The sequence below is a fragment of the Miniopterus natalensis genome, chromosome 17 (assembly GCF_054644295.1).
Source record: "Miniopterus natalensis isolate mMinNat1 chromosome 17, mMinNat1.hap1, whole genome shotgun sequence".
Taxonomy (NCBI): Eukaryota; Metazoa; Chordata; class Mammalia; order Chiroptera; family Miniopteridae; genus Miniopterus; species Miniopterus natalensis.
The window spans coordinates 17,123,605-17,145,365 of NC_142097.1; the positions used below are offsets into that span (position 1 = coordinate 17,123,605).

General features: G+C 37.2%; 1 protein-coding gene across 1 annotated transcript in view; it reads right to left on the minus strand.

Moving 5' to 3' along the window:
• The window catches only part of NLK (nemo like kinase), a 121,698-nt gene that overhangs the window by 12,636 nt on the left and 87,301 nt on the right, over positions 1 to 21,761 (minus strand). Inside the window, exons 4-7 of the mRNA XM_016201908.2 lie at positions 14,336 to 14,442; positions 12,838 to 12,923; positions 8,622 to 8,831; positions 5,068 to 5,169 (exon numbers count right to left, since the gene is read on the minus strand). Of these exons, the coding sequence (XP_016057394.1) occupies positions 5,068 to 5,169; positions 8,622 to 8,831; positions 12,838 to 12,923; positions 14,336 to 14,442 (505 nt within the window). The remainder of the gene's footprint in view (positions 1 to 5,067; positions 5,170 to 8,621; positions 8,832 to 12,837; positions 12,924 to 14,335; positions 14,443 to 21,761) is intronic.

A 21,761-nucleotide genomic window follows, 5' to 3' on the forward strand; every position in this document is an offset into this window, starting at 1 on the left:
GCCGTGAGTAACCTGTTTGGAGCTATCAACAACCCATGGCTTGTTTTTCTCTCTGCTGGGGCTGAGTGTGTTTGGACAGGATCAAGATGCACATCAAAGTCTGCCTTTCCAAGGCCCAGGTGCAGAAGCAGATCAGGCAAAGACTCATAGCTCCCTGAGGTCCACCTTTGCCTGTCGGTTGACTGATCTTAGTCTCTTAATGAGCCTCAGGCTGTAGACCACAACAAGGTCTAAACTCCACAGGGTGGGGTGAGAGATTTTTCCAGTGGGTGGGACAACTGCTCCCCCCCCCCCCCCCCCAGGCAAAAGCTGCCTGGCTGACAAAGCTCTGCCTGAGAAAGATGCCCTCTGCAGTATGGGGGAATTACTTAGCACAGGAATCTAGATGGCCGCCCTCTGAGATTCATCTCCAGTGCCCTAAACCCCAGATTCTTCTCACACTGCTCTAGTCCACTCTGCTCTCCCTCTGCCAGAGCCCAAAGTGAGTGGCTTCATAGGCCCCAGAATTGTCAGTGGGAAACCCCCATAACTAAGATATCCCTCCGCACCTTCAGCTGCTGCCTGTGAGAGCCCAGCCAGCCCTTTTGTGCCTCCGCACTTCCTACCAGTCTCTATGAGGTCTCCACTTTAGGTCCTTGGTTGTGAGGGTGCTTTCCAGCTTGTCTTCAGTTGCAGATGATTATTCAGGATGGTTTTTCTCTATTTTAGTTATAATTCCAGTTTGGTCCTGGGAGTGTGTCAGTGTAGCTTCTACTCAATCTGCCACCATCTTGGTTCAGGAAGAGGTTTTTAACTTACAACTTAATTTATATATTTTTTCCTAAGAATTTTTTTATTGTGTGAAATGAAGTAATTTGATATTTTTAAAAGATGTGAATTCTTGGTTTGACTGTGAATAGCTGTCCTCTTTTTCACAGGCTTGTGAAGGTTGGCAGCCAAATTCCAGCCAATTCTTACTAACTCAGATGTCTCACCATAAGCAATTCTTTCCTTTCCACTGCCCAAGTGAATCTACACCCCATGCTACTTTTGTGGTGGAGGTTTGTTATAGCTCAGGGAAGGAAATACTGGGTTTGAATTCTAACTTTGCTATCACTAGACTTGGGTAAGTCATTTGAACTTGGTTTTCTCACCTATTAGATTACACTACCACAGACCTGCCTACCAACCAACATCATTGCTAAACATCTAATGGTAACCAAGTGCCAGGTCCCGGGCTAGGTGCTGGGGCAACAAAGATGAAGAACACCTCTCTGGTGGGCAAGGAAAACATAACCAAGTAGTTCCAGAAGCCACTGAGTGGAGGATAGAGGACAAATTCAAAGGCAAAATTTGTAAGAATTGAGGATGCTTGGATATGAGATGAGGAGTTTATGAAAATCAAATGAGTGGATGTTAAGGCTACCTGAAATTTTAAACACCCCTCCCACCTCAAACTGTATCTTTCTTGACAGGAGTACATCGCAACAAATACAGTAAAAATAAGGCTAAGTTTAATTTCAGCCTAGAACAGTCAGATGCCTTCTCCTTTTCTGGGTTTATATGCATGTTAGAAAGAGGCACGCAGAGAAAGAAGGGTCAGTTCAGTCATGCCAATACCTCTCCAGTAAGATAACCACTAATAATTTAGCTACTAGCTACTAGCACTGGCTCCACAGGAAAGATATAATGTTAGAGATGCTGCATTTCTAATTCAATCTTCTTCCCCTCCAATTTACCAGCCATTATGGTCGAAACCAGTTGGGCCCATGGTATAGAACCAGACAAATTTATATTTCTCATCAAGTACAGTGGAATCACTTTGAATAAGAGAAAAAAATCGAATGATTAAAAATATACCCTAAATATCTCATTTGGAAAAAAGTGTTTGCCAATACCCCTAACATTTACACACATCACTTTTCCCCCTTTTAAAGTATACCAGTCCATTTTCTGTTTGTTCCACAAGTTTATAAGTCACTTATCAATGTGGAAGTGAGTGGGTGCCAGTGCTCAATCATGAGGACAGGGAGGGTTATAAAAAGTGCTCTATTAATGGCTGTGGTTGTCAGTGAAATGAAGCAAGGATAAGCTTTTGGACTTGGGTGAGAGGCCCTAAATGGAAATACCACAATCATCATAAGCCAACTGCAGAATGCTGGTCAGTGTGTGAGTCCTGTTAGATGTTCCTTAGTTTTCACCTGGCAGCAAGGAAGCTGTGATCGTCAGTTGGCAGTTAACTGAGGGTGCACAATGCGCAGTGCATGGTAGTAAGCACTCTGGGCTTATATAAAAGAAACTTCCACCTGAAAAATAAGAAGTTTGAACTACATGAACTCTCTAACATACTCTGATTCTATTAAATGTAAGATAAGACAGGACTATTTTAACTTCAGTGAAAATATATCTATTTCTGACAAAATTATCTGGGAACAATGGGAGGAAAAATGAAAATCTTATGAGAGATGAACAAAAGGACTAAATTAGACTTTTCAATCTTATCAACAGGTCAGTGCCTCAACCAGTATCTCACTTAACACATACTGAGTTGGGCCATGGCAACTAAGATTCTCTTCATTTAAGATTCTGAGTTGTAGAAAAGTGACAATAAATAATAAACACCATAGTGTTTTTGTCTACTCAGCATTCCCTGACGGTTAGGAAACCACTCTCTTCCCACTCTCAGGTGGTTTGCCTGGCCTGGATTTCAATCTCCCAACTCCAAGGATGGCACTTGACCCAGGCCTAGGCAATCAAATGACATATTCTCCTGGGCACCATGACTGGCGGCCAGGATGGGCACATGGTCTAAAAAAGGTAAGGGACATAGAATGGCTAACCCAACACATACTGCTAATCCTCTTCTCCCTATTTACCTTCATTATATGAGATAGAAAATCCTCATTTTTTAAGCCTGTCTTCCATCCGGGAGGCCACATATTACACAGTTCTGGACAATGACATATAAGCAAAAGTCTGGTAGGAAGGCTTCTCAGAAAATTTTGCTTTCCTGACAAAAGGGACAGAGACTGCTAGTGCTCCCTCTTTCCTCCTTTTTCTTGCTTTGAAAGTGGGTATGATTTCTGGATAAGCTACAGCTATTTTGTGACCATGAGGGGATAAGCAAGAGAACATGAAGTCAACATTCAAAAGATGGCAGAGAAGGAAGGAAGGAAGGAAGAAAGAAAGAAAGAAAGAAAGAGAGAGAGAGAGAGGGAGAGAGAGAGGGAGAGAGAGAGAGAGAAAGAAAGAAAGAAAGAAAGAAAGAAAGAAAGAAAGAAAGAAAGAAAGAAAGAAAGAAAGAAAGAAAGAAAGAAAGAAAGAAAGAAACTAGATCCTTGATAACATAATTGAACTGCTTTATCAGCTCCAGACTGCATACCTCTGGACTTGATATGAGGAAAAAATGAACTCCTATGTCTTTAAACACTGTAAGCAAGGTTTTCTATTACTTATAACCAAACACATTACTAACTAAATCAGAGAACTTCCAAAAATTATTTCTGGATCTATTTGGGAAGATCCTTCCCGAAGGATTGATATGCTAGTAGAACATAGGCCTGGACTGCTGGTTCCATTTTTGCAAACACGTGAGGGAAAACCTGTCTGAAATTAAGCCAACACACAGAAAAACATAGAAGAGAGTTTGTTCCTGGAAAGGAACATCACGTGACTACCTGAATCCAGCAGGGCCTGATGTCAGTTGTAGCTTAAGACTCTTCAGTTGTATGAGCCAGTAGGTTCCCTTTTTTGCTTAAGCCACTTTTAACTGAGTTTCACTGAAAAGAATCCTGACTGTTACATAATGGAAATGTGTATATTGACCAACCAACACAAGTAAATTAATTTGAGGCAGTAATCTGTGACTTTAAAAGATAGTTAATTAGCCCAGCTGGTGTGGCTCAGCAGTTGAGCATCGACCTATGATCCAGGAGATTTCAGTTTGATTCCTGGTCAGGGCACATGCCCTGGTTGCAGACTCAATCCCCACTCGGGGGTGTGAAGATGCAGCTGATCAATAACTCTCTCATCATTGATATTCCTACCTCTCTCTCCCCTTCTCCCTTCCTCTCTCTGAAAGCAATAAAGATACATTAAAAAAAACCCCAAACCAACATCTACATCTCTATTTACTAGTTTGAGCTGGTTTTAGGAGGTAACATACTTTACCCATTGCCTTTGTGCCTGTGCAAATGGATGCTCTGGAGTCACACTAGAATCACAGAGAGGGAACTGCAAGGGAAAGGCAAGGCCTTGACCAAGCATCTGGCTGGTAATTTGAAACAAGGAGTGCCAAACTTGGTCTGTCATTTGGCCAGTTAGATCAACCAGATCTTCTAATGATAAATGAGATCTCCTAAATGCTCAATTTAAAAGAAACCAAGGCAAAGCCCAGGAAAATTCATTGTGGAGTCTTCCTGTTTAAGCCTCCTCTTTTCTGTCTCAGTTTGTTCCCTTTATTCTTCATATCATTAAGCTGTTTTGTTCAAAGAAGATTAGGAAAAACGCTTCTAAACAATGATGCTAAATCAACAGGATAGAGATAAAAAAAAATCTCGTTTTTCTCAGCAGCGACTTGGCTGGTTGCAAGTAATATCAATCAGTGCAAATCTGGCAATCTCTCTTCATACTTCTTTTCTAACAACATTCACATCTGCTTGTGTGTTAGTAGCAAGAGTGCAATAAAAACAGCTTCACATTCATGGCTGGAATAAGAGATACCAGGTATTTTGGTTCAATATTTGGAAAGGACATCTTGATATAAATGTATTTGGTTATGGCACTGAGGTTAAAGCTCCACCCCTAGTAACTTTTATCAGACACATAAAAAAACCAGGGGTCATTTATTAGCAAGGGTACTACAAAAATATTTCCTTTCTCCTACAGCATAGGGAATCACTGTATTTTATTTGATTTGACAAATATTTAACATTTTCTTACTTACAGATATGATATATGACATACAGAATAAATAAAACTTACAAGTAATGTTTTTGTTTAAAAATTCTCACTTCATTATTCTGTTGGAAAGAAAATCCTGCCCAAAGAGATGGTTACCAAATACAGATCCCTTCCTTCAACTTTTACCTGTTTATGAGGACCCCTGAGTATGTGTGCCTTAGCGCCTTCACAAGCCGTCCTCATCGCTTCCAGTGATGGTGTGCCCAACAGATCCGTGATCAAATCCAACTACAAGGAAACATGTAATACATGGATAATAAGCTCTTGAAAACAACTTTTCATTAGAGATGAGGACCAAATTTGGGGGAAATAAACCTAAGGCAAGTTCCAGATTAACCAACAGGCGTTCCTGTTTTCACTTTTTTGACTATTACCATATGGGAAAAATACAGAAAATATGTTTTGGCAAACATGGCTTTCTAAGGCTATAGCAATTTAGGAGTCTGCATCTACCTGTCCAGTGTCTTGATATCCTAGCACCTATGATCCTTGCAGAGGTAAACTGCTCTTTGGCTGATAGCTAATGTCTATTATTTTCAAACAGTTAATGAATAGATTATGATGCTTTACATGGATTCAGGCTCAACAAGGAGCTAATCCACAGATCAGGCAACTGTGATTTAGTACATACTTAGAACATTCACACCTGAAATGAAAGCTAAACCATCAATGTTTGAGTCACTTACACATCCCTTAATATCCTCGTTAAGCTAGAAACCTCTTATACCGACAGGAAACTGTGGCACTTAGAATCTAACTATGACATGCATAAGGCCACATTTAGTTAACTGGGCACAATAAAAGAGACCAATAAAAATGGTCTTCTCACAAACAAGTCTTTGTAAGTAACAAAGCGCCTTCACAATTTCCTGTAGTGCTACAACTGTTCTAACCTCAAAACCTAATTAGCAATAACATTTCATTCAAATTCCTTCAGAATGGAAAATTCTTACCTAGAGAATACTTCTTTCCCTGGTGCTGAAGTTGCCAAATATAAAGCACAATTTCCTTCTGCACTGATCTAAACTGTGGGGTACCATCAGGATCACTCTTCTCCAGGACAGTGGAAATGTCTAAGTAGCTTGTTTTCCACAGAAGTAAAGATCTCTATACCAAGCTTTTTGGAAAAAGTGTGTTGGTGATACTTTTGGGCCTCTAACAACTACACTTAAAGGCAGAAGGAGATGACTGACTCATGAAAACAAATGGACACATTTAGAGAAAATTGTCTAAAATGGGTCAGATCCATGGATGAGAAACATTTTTATGAAGTCTGCTGGTATTACAATACCTATGCTATTTATTTCTCAAAAATACAAAGAAAATAACTACTTCCATTTAAGACTCTTTTCCCATTTTATTTTTTAAATATATTTTTAAAATATATTTTTATTGATTTCAGAGAGAGGAAGGGAGACGGAGAAACAGATAGAAACGTCAATGATGAGTCATTGATCAGTGGTCTCTTGCACGCCTCCTGCTGGGGATCGAGTCCACAACCAGGGCAAGTGCCCTGAACGGGAATTGAATCAAAATCTCCTAGATCATAGGTTGATGCCCAACTGCTGAGCCACACAGACTGGGCTCTTTTCCCATTTTAGATCTTGATATTTCACCCCAAAATACACTGATGATAGATAGATATGAGTTCTCCTTCAGTGGCAAACTTAAGACCTATGTATTTCTCTAGAAAATGAGATATCTGAATCCCAATCCAGTTGCTTCACACTTTCCTATATATATTCTTTCAGCAGCAACTCAAGATCTCACAAGATTACTTAAGCCTTTCTGTATGGCCGCTTCTTATGTCCAGATACGATAATGACAGTCTTACAGGTAAGTCTGTTAAACTCTACTTTCCAAAAATATTGAATGGATACTGTCAATAGTCCCCAACATTAAATTATATACAGGTTTTTTATCACTAGGATCAATTTTTAAGATGTAAACTTTAAAGAATAAACTTTGAATATTAGCAGAGAAAAATTTAAATGTTGATCAAAGCATATATAGTTTCTAATGTATCAGTTAACAATTCTTTGTAGAAAGAGAATAAAAATAATGATTCAATTTCTGGTCAAGTACATGAATTATCTACAAAAACACACAGGAGTCAGGGTGATCTTTTAAAATGTGATCAAATGCCCTGGCCCATGTGGCTCAGTGGTTAGAGCGTCAGCCTGCTGCACTGAAGACTCCTAGGTTCAATTCTCCATCAGGGGCACGAACCTCGATTGCAGGCTTGATCCCTGGCCCGGTCGGGGCATGAGTAGGAGGCAACCAATCGATGTCTCTCTCACATCAATGTTTCTCTCTGTCTCTGTCTCTCTCCACCTCCCTCTCTTCCACTCTCTCTGAAAAGCAATGGAAAAAATATCCTCAGGTGAGGATTAACAAAACAAAAAAAATGTGATCAAATCTTAACACACCCTTGTTCAAAACCTTCAGGGACTTCTCCATCACACTTTGCCTAGAATAAAATCTAAAGCCTCATCAGGTTGCCATGGCCAGGCCCTTTTCCTCTCTCTCTGGCCTCGGCTCCTACGTGCTCTCCCTTGAGCATGCCCTCCCTCCAACATGCCACGCCTGCTCCTGCCTCAGAAGCTATATTATGCTGCTGTCCCTTTTCCTAGGACACTCTTTCCCAAGACCTAGCTCCCCATTTCAGTTGGGTCACTCCTCAAATGCTATTTCATCAGAGAATTCTTTAGTGCTGCTCTGCCCCATCATCATTCTCTATCCCTAACCTGGTTTAATTCTTCGTCAAAGAATTTATCATTACTTGGGATTATATTTATTTAATTTTTGTCTCATATGGAAGTTTCACAAAGGTGGGAACTAACTCTGTCTTATTTACTGCTGCATCCCTAAGCACCCTGGCATACCACCACCATCATATTTTCTAATTGAGTGCTTACTATGTACCAGGCCTTATTTTCAGCTTTTCTACTTAATTTAATCTGCATAACAATCCTCAGAAGTTTAACTTGCCCAAGATTTAATAGTTAGGTAGCGGAGCTAGGATTTGAATCCACTAATTTGATTCCACAGCCTGAGCTCATCATTGTTACCTAATTCACATGCAAATAATACTGTTAAAACTTAAGAATAAAAAATAATTAGAAATTATCCCAAGAATCTACATGTAGTAATGAATTAGCTAAAGGCAGATGATGAAAGCATCATGGTTTCCTAAAACCATATTTTAATCAACTTCCGATGTTCTATGACATATTTAAGTATTTTAGTCCAATAATAAAGGTTAGAAATGTTTCTAAATGTTTAGATTTAAAGAAATCACTCAAAATTTATATTCTAAGTGTAACGTGTAAGTACATTAAGCCACCAAATACATTTACAAGTCAGACCTATTCAGTCAAAAAGAACAGAGGCCCGCCAACAACTGAAGATTATACCTGTACAAATTGTTACAGCAGTCTGCTGCTATGCGCCAGTGCACGCAATAAAGTGAACACTCCCTCTAATAGGCTTGTAAGTTATAAAATGAGTCTCTCTGTAATCTGCAACTTCATAACTTTCAGAATTGTAGAACCTGAATTCCGAAATTTGCTAAAAGCAATTTAGACGGTATAATAAGTCCAAGACATGTACGCAAGATGGTTTGTCCTCTGAATCTGTAATAGAATCAGAAGCTTCGAAAGCCTAAAGTGATATCATACCTGCTGAATGGGACTCTGTGCCTGAAACAGTATTCTCCGTCCTAGTAGTTCTGCAAAGATACATCCGACAGACCAGATGTCAATAGCATTGCTGTAATGACGGCTGCCCATCAGGATTTCCGGAGCCCGATAATACTGAGTAACAACTTCCTGAGTCATATGACGAGATTCATCTAATTCTTCCACTCTGGCCAATCCAAAATCACAAATCTAAATAGAAAAGATTATCAAAATATTGTCAAATAGACAAGTGATAAAGTGAAACAAACAACAAAAAGCCAAAATCTTGATAAGACCTTTGAACTTTGAAAAGTTTTCAGTCATATAGGTAGGGAATATTTGTGTTAATATATAATTTGACCTTATTTGGAAGACAGGGAAGAAAACTCTCAAACTTCCATATTTTTATATAAAATGATGTATCTTAAAAATATGCTTCCCACCTTTAATCTGTTTTCAAATTGATAACAACCAAAAGAAAAAAGATGAATGCATATTTCTAGGTTTAATGTAGAAACCAAGCTATCTATTTTCAAGGCTGGCTTACTGAGGAAGATATTATGAGAGAGAAAAAAAAGGTATATCCTGAAGACCTCCTGGGCTATGTTCATTGTCTTTTTTTTTTTTTTAAATATATCTTTATTGGTTTCAGAGAGAGGAAAGGAGAGGGAGAGAGAGATAGTAACATCAATGATGAGAGAGTCATTGATTGAGCCCACAACCTGAGCATGTGCCCTGACGGGGACTCGAACCCCGATCGCCTGGATCCTAGGTCGACACTCAACCGCTGAGCCACGCCCGGCCGGGCCATTGTCTTTATGGAATATATAAAGTAAAATTTCTTTTCTTTTCTTTTTAAATATATCTTTGTTGATTTCAGAGAGAGGAAGGGAGAGGGAGAGAGAGAAACATCAATGATGAGAGAGTCATTGATCACCTGCCTCCTGCACGCCCCTGACTGGGGATTGAGCCCACAACCCAGGCATGTGCCCTGACCGGGAGCTGAACCACGATCTCCTGGATCCTAGGTCGATGCTCAAGTGCTGATCCAGCCCAGCCAGGCAATATAGTAAAATTTCTTTAAAGCTATAGGTATCAAATCGAGTCTTGCTAAATATAGTTATGAGGAAGTATTTCAGGCGTTTCATAAACACTGTCCCTTCACATGTATCTATTTAAAATACTAATTCACACCCAAATGTGTGACTATGTAAAAATGTGCAAACTGTATAAAACCAGTGCTATCAGGTTCATTCCCTTCTTCATGCCGTAAATACTTAATCAAGCGCCTGTACGTTTGAGACATATGCTAGAACCTGGAGACATGATAGTAAATGAGAAAGACTGGTTAATTAATATGTAGACCTTAGGATAAATCTTGTCTGCTATTTCTTTTTAACTGAAAAGTATGCTGAGATTGCAAGGTGAGCTGTTAGTGAACAACTGCAGTGCCAGCAACTTCTGCTTATTTTTAGGAATTAAGATTTTCTTGATATGGGGCAACTAAAACAAACACTGGGAGCACTGAGGATGAGATAAGAGAATAATGGCCATCCCAGCTCCAGTGTCCTCACTGATTAACTTTATGAGTCAATATTGTAAGTGATAACACTTTTGTTATTGAGGTCCCAGTATATGATTTTATTTTAAAAAAAGTCTGGCACCTTAAAATAACACTACTTTAAAGAAAACAAATTTTATCTCTAATTTTTGGCAATTCTCTCTTTCTGTCTTCAATTTACTATGTCTGGTCCTATCAAATTAATTCATGTTTGTATATGGGGATATTCAAATCCTCCCAAAGGCTATGTTCAATAACACATAATATTTTAAACTCTATTACTTGGCCATGAAATTTTAGCGTATCTTTTAAAAAATAAAACTAATACAAATATTTAAAAACAAAACAAAACATCAGTCTGATATGGAGTCATTTTTGGTATTTTATCTGGAAGACAAGCTAAACCCAAAGTAAAAAGCTGATATGGTCAGGTAACCAAAAAGATATTGAGATTTCCAGCAAAATTATCCACTTTGTGCTTAATAGGAAACAAAATAATTTATATGAAAAGATACTAATTTAAAAGAAGTGTTTTATCATGCCCTGGCCAGTGTAGCTCAGTTGGCTATACTGCACCTTGCCAGTTTGATTCCTGGTCAGGGCATGGTAGGGGGTGTGCAGGAGGCAGTTGAGTGATCACTCTCACATCAATGTTTCTCTCTCCCTCTCTCTAAAAGTCAATTTAAAAATCTTAAAAAATATAAAAGAAATGTTTTATCGTAGTATTTTCGATGAATCTGTACATTTGAGAAGGACAGCCTGGTATTCTACTCTGGCTTTTAAAAGTAGGTCACTAAGACAAGTCAAGGAAGCAGAGCAAAATTTCAATTTGTTCTGACTCACATGTTGTTTATTCATAAATGACATTTTCCTTTAGTTACTTATTCATGTAGCCAGAGGTTACAATAACATAACAGATGATTTGGAAAATGGACCTCAAGCAGTTGTGGCATTGAGCATGACAAGTTCAACACAAATGCTTTGTGAAATTCTCCCAACAGAAACTGAAATAAGAAACTGGCTTAAATTGTCATAAAACTGACTTGGTCTGACTAGAACAAAGAATTCCTGACTACAAGGTTTTAAATATTTTTTATTTTTATTTTTCTTAATTAAAATGGGTTATAGGGATAGGTAGCAGGGGAATGAACCCAACGACCTATGAAGAAATATTTACTTCAGTGGATTTTGGGGACAATTAATTTCTCTGTGGAAACAACAGATTGAACTACAACATTAGCTGTTTCCAAGTAAAATATGAAAAATAGGTTTTTAATCTTTCTAGAGTCAAAACAGGAACAAAGTTCTTAAAAGGCTATATGAAGGGAGAATTTTTATTCAAAGGCAGCACAACACACCAGTTTTTAAAGAAAACTGGCTCAGTTGAAAGAAAACACTTAAAATAAAAAATGAAATTAATTTATATATTTGGTTTTAATGTTTAGCTTAACTGTCAACAAGCTAAGCAATAATGATAGTCTGGATTGCTTTTACTTTTAATCAATTATTAATTTATTTTAAAATTATGCTTGGCATACAGTATTAGTTTTGGGTGTTCAACATAGTGACTTGACATTTATACATCTTATAAAGTGAGTACCATGATAAGTCTAGTAACCAACTGGCAGTGTACAAGATTCTTATGATATGTTATTGACTATATTCCTTATTCTGTACATTATATCCCCATGACTTATTTTATAACTGGAAGTCTGTACCTCCTTAATACCCTTCACCTTTTCACCCATCTCCTCCCTACTGATTAAAGCAGAAAACATTTTTAAGCTTCCTTTTTCAAATATACTTTACATTTATTGTAGACTAAAGCACCATGTAATACTGTAGCTACTCATAAAGTAAGTGGAATTTTAATTTTCTTACACCAAGATGACACAGCTCTAGGAAGGCCCTTGTCTCTAATTCCTGTGATGGGGAAAGTATGGTGGGCCCCTCAGTCTAGGAGTTCTGCTGATACTATCTCTAGAGGTGGGGAAATGCACATAAGTGCATTTTGCTATTTGTGAGTCACTCTAACAAAAGACACTGGGGTGGGGGTGGTACTGGAGGAAAAGTAAAACTGAAACTAATATATGAGATTTTGGGCTATAACTATAATTAATCTCATAAGCAATTCTTCAGAGGAATAACTGGCTACTATATATTGTGGAAAAACATTTGACCCCTTTTTGGCTTAGTATTTTCACTTTTAAATGTTTCCATTTCCTACTTTGCTACCTCAAAGAGCATATAAATATGTTAGCTGTGCAAAAACACAGTCTTCTTAAAAGCCGTACTTCATTTTCACATAAATAGAAGCTTATTTCAATATTTCTTGTGATGTATATACTTCCTTTAATAATGGGATAATCTGAAAAGAAATCACCTTCTCCATTCTTGTTTCTTAGTTCCACTGTAACTCCAATTTCAGGGTTTCCAAAATATATGCAAAATATCATAAAGAAACCATGAGACAATACTACAAATTAGTTACTATGGCCATGACTCGTGATATCACTAGAGAAAACTGGGCTCTTTAATTTTTGGTTAAGTGATGAAAAGAAATTTAACTATTTCTTTCAGAAAAACATGTTTTTCTTAAATCTGCCTTGACATTCTGATTTTTTTCTCAGATATTTAAATAAACTGAAAAGCTACCTTTAGAACACAGTTGCTGTTCACAAGGAGATTCCCTGGCTTAATGTCTCGATGTAAAATGCCAGCTGAATGGAGATATTTCAAACCTGAAATAACAAGCAGATTTAATTGCAGATGTTTAATTCCTTTTATTCAACCACTGATCTAGGGAAAACCATAGAAACAGAGAATACAGGATTTTAAATTGTTCCCTAAATAAATGCATAATGAACATTATTAAAAGCTTGACTTAGTCTTACCCCAAAAAACTCTATTTTTTTTACAGTAAAATGAAGTATCATCAAAGATTTACATAACCTAGAGATAATGTCTACAATTCAAAAGATCACTTAGGTTTGAGTTAGATAAGTCTTTCAGGCACGGGCGTTAAGGCTGATCAATACCCTTGTATTACTCATCAGTGTGGCTACTGGAGCTCTGCTATTGACGCCCTCGACCTGTGATTCCGAGCCTCTCCAACGAAACAGTTCTCATCAGCCAACAGGGAGTCTTTCCCTGGACAGACATTCACTGATGCAGCGAAACTCAGAAGCCTGCCCAGGTTTGTCCGTAGTATTCTCTACCACTGAGAGTCAAGAGGGTAATTAACTACTTTTAAAGTGTTCTGGATATCTTAAAAGACTGGGGGCTTTAGCACGACTAGATAAAGGTCACAGCTTTAAGGCTGTCTTTTGAATAAAATATAGCAAACCACATTTTTAACAAGTATAAAAAAAGATCCAATATCCAATATCTTCCCTGCCCCCACCCCAACTGCTGAATATCAACGCATCTATAGAAGGTGAACTTTCTGGTTTTAATATTGTGTATGTGTTTTAATACTTTTGCCGGATGCTTTTCAATCTTTATAAAGAATGTCTTCATTCTATGAATCTTGGTGGGGGAGAAGTATTTTACTGGGTCAGAAAGCTGTTTCAGCTTCAAACAATTCTCCATTTGTAACAGCAAAAATTCTGAAGGACATACCCGATGGCCAGAGAAAGCTTCAACAATGTCAGCCCAAATCACTTCTCTATCAAATCCTTGCTCTTCAATAAGCCAGAATGGAGAATTATTTAAGCTGACTGCTTAGGCTTTAACAGCCATTTCATTTTTCTAGAGTTGGACTCAAGTATGCCAGCCAGCATTCTGACCAGGCCCACCTACTGCTGGCTTGAAGAAAGGATGACATCCAGAGGGAAGTTACTTTTCAATGTAGTCATCTCATACTAAATCACTGCTGCTCAACAAACCATCCTGCTTATTTGCCTCTGCAGAATGACCTACTCAACTGCCTAATAAATTAGACAGGGCATCACTAAAAACAAGGACCATTTGGCTACCCTTAAAAGCCTCTTATTTAACATCTGGTATAGAGATTACTTGAGCAAAAAAGAAAAAAAAAGTCTTTAGGAAAGAAGAAAGCCTTGGAAGGTCAGATTAGTTAAAGTTCAAATGAAAAGTAAAACATTTCATTTACACAGTGACACTATGTTTTTCTTCATAAAGAAAATCTTACCTCGCAAAATCTGATAAAGAAAAACTTTGACATGATCTGAGCTGAGTGGTTGAGGAGACACGATAATTTTATGTAGGTCACTCTGCATCAATTCTGTGACAACATATCTTGAGGTGTTAAGTTAAGGAGAGTTCAGAGAATTCAGCCCCCAATGCCCTCAAAGTAGGCTCCAGTTCTAAAGAATAACTTCTATTTTTAAGGCTGGAAAAAGCTTAGGAAAAGAAAGCTTCTAGACAGCATAACAGAGGTGAGAATCCAGCCCTCAAGGAGATAAAAACATTACCCAAATTTACGAATTTACTGTTTAAAAGTTAGCAGAAGTAAACAACCAAGTGACTTCTCTATAAACAGCATTATAAAAGAGAAAAATAAAGGTAAACATGTTAAATGACAGCCAGGCTAGGATGAGTGTGAGGACCAGTCTTAGGGTCTACTTCAAATGAGAGGGTTGGCAGTCTTGCCCTAGGCCACCATGGCACCAACGGGAAAGATGATGACCTACCTATCAACTGTTAACATGTGGTACTCCTGCAAATATGGAAAATGGTTAAAGTGAAGTCACCATGCAATCTTAACAACTTAGTTCTTTTATTTAACTTTTTATATATTTATATCCCCCTTCCTAAATTTTAAGCTTCCTGTGCTTTACTCTGTTATATTCTTAGGATTCTGCTCAATGCACACACGACAAATGATCAAAGGCTGGGGCCTATGGAGCAATGGAGATGTGGAATTCAGAGTTTTTGCAAAGGTAAGGTCTTTTGCTATATCTAGAATAGGACAGGTTCATTGAGAATTAAGTTTGAGTGAGTTTTATGATTTAAGTCATGCATCACTTAAGGATGGGGATACGTTCTAAGAAATGCGTCATTAAGCGATTTGTGTGAACATCATAGACTGCACTTATACAAACTTAAATGGTACAGTCTCCTCTATACCTAGGCTATATGGTATAGCCTATTGCTCCTAGGCTACAAACCTGTACAGCACATTACTGTACTGGATACTGTAGGCAACTGTAACATAATGGTAAATATTTGTGTATTTAAACATAGAAAAGGTAAAGTAAAAACATGATATAAAGATAAAAACTGGTACACCTGCATAGGGCACTTACCATGAATGGAGCCTGTAGGACTGAAAGTTGCTCTGGGTGAGTCAGTGAGTAGTGAGTCAACGTGAAGGCCTAGGACGTCACTGTACACTAAGGCTACCCTAAATTTATAAAAAAATATTTTTCTTTCCTCAATAATAAATTAACCTTAGTTTAGTGTACCTTTTTACTTTATAAACTTGTTTTTTAACTTTTCAATTTTTGTAATAACACTTAGCTTGAAACTCAAACACATGGTATATAGCTGTACAAAAATACTTCCCTTTCTATTCTTATTAGGTAAGCTTTTCTATTTAAAAAACTTTTTTGTTAAAAACGAAGACACAAATACACATTAGCCTAGGCCTACATAGGGTAAGGATAATCGATATCACCGTCCTCCACCTCCACACCATATCCCATTGAAAGGTCTTCAGAGATAGTAACATGCATAGAGCTGACATCTCCTATGATAAAAATGTCTTCTAAAACACCTCCTGAAGTAATGCCTGAGGCTCATCTTGAGGAAGTGTCACTCCTTTCAGAAATACATCCACGGTGGTTTAGTTGGTTGCTTTTTTTCATTTTTTTCAAAAATTCTTCAGCTGTCTTCACATTAGCATTTGCAGACTCACTACTCACTTTCACACTATGTAATAAGTAACGATTTTAAAATCGTTTAAACCACCCAGAGTTAGAGTAAATGCAACATTGTAGTAGAGTTCAGCCTTTTCTTGCAACATCACAAACAACCCTTTTGCTTTGGCTGTGACTGTCATGGTGCTTAGCGGAATACGCTTCTGTATTTGGTCATCAATCTAGGCCATTAGGTGTTTCTCTGTGTTTGATACAGGCCCCTCTCAAATTTTTGTTTGTCTTGCTGCCTTCGATGAAGCAGATCCTTTAGTGTCCATCACTTTGTTTTTGTCTTCAAGATCGTAGCTATGGTGGAATGGGACATGCTTGACTGACCAACAACCATCCTGATTTTCCACCTTTGTAGTCCTTAATCACTTTTAATTTCATTTCCAGGTCAATCACTCCATATAGCCTGTTACTGGCAACATTAACAGTAGATTTTGTAGACTTAGGGGCCATGATGACTAAAACAACATGAGATTAAATCAAGCACAAGAGAAAACAATGCAATCAAAAGACACGGTAAACATGAGACATGAGGCTGCTGGCATGACACAGCATACTGTTTTAGAGCCAACTTATTTTTAAATTATTTTTTATAAGTAGAAAGAGTACACTCTAAAGTAATGATAAAAATATAGTAAATACATAAGCCAGTAACAGAGTTGTTTATTATCAAGTATTATGTACTGCACATACTTGCATACGCTATACTTTTATACGACTGGCAGTGCAGTAGGTTGGTTTACACCAGCATCACCACATGGGAGTGATGTGTTGTTTTAGGACACTATGATGGCTATGACATCACTTGGCGATAATTTTTTCAGTTCCATTATATTCTTATGAAACTACTGTCATATGTGTTGACTGAAACATGTTATGAAACATGGTGCACGACTGTATGACAGAAAATACTGTTGGTTCTTTGAAAATTTAGCCACAGAATTTGACCACTTGTGACCATGTCCACTCTTACCACACTGGTTCATGACCCCTAGATTTCTAAAATATAACAGCCAGAATAGATTTTTTTACCATTACGTTTTTATTTTGTCTATACATCGACAGTCACTTTATTATTTAGAAAATATTAGTTTTATGGTTTTTACAATCTTAGGTATGATTTTTATTTTAGGTTTTATTAACCAGATTCTTCTCAAAGAAATACATTCTACTTCACAGTGAGGAAAGCAGATTTGGCATGCAGAATTTCCTTATAGGACAGTACAGAATGTTAGAGTCATTCTATAAAATGATACACATAAGTTAATTTACAATATTTCCATCAGGGTTAGATTTTGTTTCTTAATAGTTTAAAATTATTTCTTATAAGAATTTTCAAACACACATAAGATTTGAAAGAATTAAACAATGACACACCCATCACCTAGATTCTATACTTATTATTTTGCCATATTTGTTTTAGCACACATTTATGCATGGCTCCTTCCCTTCATCAATTCATCTTATTTTTGTATGCATTTCACAGAACATCTTTTAGAATGAAAGATTATGTCACTCTTCTGCAAAAGCTCTCCATTTCATTTAGAGTAAAAGTCTAAGTCCAAAAAATGTCCTTACAGGGCTATAAATGATCTGGCCTTCTGACCTTTTCCCACTAGATTCTTAATCATAGGATAGAGCCAGGAAGAAACTTCTATTTGCACCATTAAGCCTTAATCAAAAGTACCAATATTCTTGAGTTGATTCCAGGAATCTCAAGGGACAAAGACAAAGAAACACTACACAGGAAAAAAACAAAGCAACAAAACAAAAACAGAAAAACTTCACAGCTGCTATCACTGTATTAAGTGTTGTCAACTGGAGATTTCACTCAGGAAAAAAATTCCTAAAGAGAATGTGAAGCACTTATTTGTATGGGATGTCAGGCATGTCTGCTGAGTTAATTGACAATTTTTTATTCCTGCCAGGACTGAAAAGTTCTTGAATGGAAGTGAAGAGCAGGTTATGTTGTATTCTGTCTCCCACAAAACTGGCAGCCAAGTTATGATGCCAGAATCTTTACTGTCAGTAGTCACAGTTGGTATGCATGCAAGCAGCAGAAAGAACTTAATTTTCAAGTTATCAGGTTGAATTCATAGTGCTGGTACTTGAAAAATCTTGTTTTGATTTATAAAAGGAACTAACTGATAAAGAACCAAAACCAGAGAATAAGTATAAAATAATGTCATATGCTTTCTTCTAACAGTGACTACACTCTCAAAGAAAGGGGAAAGGAAAACATCGTCTGGCTGCCATGGGTCCTGTTCTAACCAGATATTTTAAAAATACTCATTTCAGAAAAAAAAATTCTTTTCATTTAACATTACAAAATATATATTTCCAGATCAGGGTATTATTGACCCTAAACCTATTGAATTTGAATTGACAATATTGGACCATTACTGACCAACAAAAATAATAATTTCCCATGGTTCAACCTAAAACAGAGCAAAACATTACCAGATATCAAAAAATTGAAAAGCAAGATGTTCAAAATGAATTTAGAGCATCATAAGTTAATTATTCTATATTAAGACTACATACACATGTGCTTAATTTCTCTCACAATAATTAATTTTATTTCTCAAACTATAAACCAGCAGGTATTTCCTCTGCTAAACGCAAATGACTAGATCACCACGTCTGTCCTCAGAATCTGTGAACTTGAAAAACCTTTCATTCAACTTCCTGTTATAATATTTAAGGAAAGTTTAAGAGTAATGCTTTCATCTCTCTGCTTCTTGAGAAGGTTATAGGCTGGGTTAGAAAAGAATGAGGGTCAGTTAATAAACTCTTAATTGAACCAAAAAGTCTATGGCAAAACCACAAAGAGCCCCCAGCTATCTTTACCATTTGGTTTACCTTTGTGCAGAGATGCTTTCCCACCCACTAGTCTCTTTTAAACATAAAAGACTGGAATACTGTAAATGTATAATTTTTACGAACTGATTTTACAAACAGCCACTTGGCAAAGACTATGTTTTGTCAAGCTTTAGCTGAAATACAGTTTTCACTCCACAAGTAAAGCAGTTTTTCCTTTGTAGAAAACAAGCCAACAACCAGGCCGACCTTTTACAAATTTATTTCTCTGGAAAATACAATTCCTGAATCTGAAGACTTAACAATGTAGGTGCAGAAATTTAGAAGCAACACACACCACTTTATGATAAGGTTTCTGCTTTGCTCTAGCAGAAATCCTCTGAAGTCTCAATCCCCAGCATAATGTCTCCCAGATGTCTCAACTAGTTGCCATGCCAACAAAAGCAGCTTAAATTAAATGAGGGTCTGAAAAGGCACCTGCATCACTCCAGGTCTGTTGCGCATTAAATAAAGCTCTCTTGACAGGGACTCAGAGGTGCCATTAACTTGAACAGCAGCTATCTGATTATTGTTTCTGAGTAATTTAATGAGGGTCTCCAAACAAGAGGAAAAACAGGGTGCTCTTTCCCTCTTCCTGTCCTTCTGAATGGTACAGCCTCTCCAACAGCTGGTGCACCCGCTGGGTCAATGACTTTGCCATGGCTTTTTAAGTTACCACTGGATAAAGATAACAGGACCCAAGTTAGGGCTTTTAGGAGAATATTAACAAATTAACCATTTTCCCCTATTAAAACTCATCATTAAAAAATGTGACCATAAAAAACACACTCTGCATGGTATGCCAACCTCAGAGCTATTTACCAGCCCTACTATAATAAATAGCTGCTGATTGCAGCAATTAGTTAAGTAGCTCCATGAAATATGGATTTCAAGATGTACTGATTTGCTTCAGAAAAATGAATGATGCGAATGAGTAACTGTAACGTACTGGGTGGGGTGGGGGCAGCTCTGATGTGTCAGGTGCCCAAGAGAAACAACAGTGTTTCTGTGTTGTTTTAGAGTTAATTTTGGGGGGTAATAGTGACATTTTAGAAGCTTCTTTATAACAGAATAGAAAATAGTCCTTTTGGGGCTTTCTCAAATATTATTAATCACTGGGGAATATATCACTTAATAGAAACACAAACGTAGCGTAGAAGTTGGGTGATTTACCCAAGGTCACATTCCCAGTCTGTAAAAAGCAAGGACTACTTTAGGAAAAGTTTCCCCAACTCCTAGTCTACTACTGGTCTCTCTACCTTACCGAGCTGCTTCCCATAGAAGCTGGCCTACTACTCCCATTTCTTAACCAAATAATATCACGGTATGCAGATAAGTCTGAAATAAAGAGAAGATGAATTACTTCTAATAATGTACAATGAGAAGGAGAAAGGAAGCTAATTTTGTTGAAGCTACAATGTGACACTTTCTATGCCCCTTCATTTAATCCTCATAATTCCTAATTTGTAACTCTCCAAGGCTGGGAGAGGTTAAGCTGCTGACACAGAGCTTGGATTCCAACCTAGGTTGTAAAGATTCTGAGGTATGACCCTTTCCATGAAAATTTGCCTCACTTTGTTTACTATTAAAAGAGAAAATGAAATTCATGAGACTGACATTACTTTCATGTTACAAAAACCAGGTTTCAAGGAAAAAATCAGAAATTCAATTCTTCATTACATGAGGCAGCTTTCAGAATTTCTCCTTTGCCATGTGTTTTCAAATGGGAAGTCACTCTGTTCATTCTTCAACAAATATTCTGAATAGTAGCACATGCCAGACACTGCTCTAGACACTGGAAATGCAGTGGTGTACAAGAGCATCACTGCCCTCACTGAGTTTATAGCCTAGCAAGGGAGATGAACAATTAAACAAGCAATTACAATATAGTCACTCAAAGATTACAACAATGTGCCCTGGGCGGTGAGCTCAATTGGTTAGAGCACTGTCCCAATACAACAAAGTTGTGGGTTTGATCCCCAGTGAGGGCACATACAAGAATTAACCAATGAATGCATAAATCAGTGGAACAACAAATTGATGTCTCTCTCTCTCTCTCTCAAAGCAATAAATAAAAATTAAAAAAAAAAAAGATTACACAATATTATGGTTGTTAATCTTATACAGCCCCTTAGAAATAAAAGCAAAAAAGAAGCACAACCAAGACATATTATTTTAAAGAGACAGATCTCTAATTTATTGGAGTTACTAAATTCCAGCAACTACAAAGATTTAACCCTTTAGTTAAACCTCCCAAGAAACCATGATGATTTCTTCAACTCCTACTGAATTTCTAAATTATGTGTACATTCTAATGGGCAATTTACTTATATCTGCAAAGACACATACTTACATTGGTTTCCCACAATGCTTCACCTTAAAAATTAAAAAACCCCCACACATGATAATAAAAATAAAAGCAATTCACATTTCCTGAATTCTCACTATGTGCCAGGCACTTTCTAAGCATTTTATATGAATTATCTCAACAAATTCTCACAACAAAAGGCAGGTTATTTGAAAGAACAAATTGTTCTCATTTTGAGTTTTAGTCTTTCCTTATGGAAGTGAATCCGAAGATGTCTAAACTAATTGCCCAAATCCATTCAAGTGCTTTTATTAATTTCTTCCAGTACCTGAATTGTAAGTAGTCTTCACTCTGTCACTAGTAGGCCACAACCTCAAATAAGAAATAATCCCAGTTTGCTAAAAAGTATTTTTGAGCCTACTATGTACCACTTTTAACATAGATCACCTCATTAAAAAAAAAAAAAGAATGGTTCTTCTTTTTAAAAAAAGTATGTTTTTATCGATTTTAGGGAGAGAGGA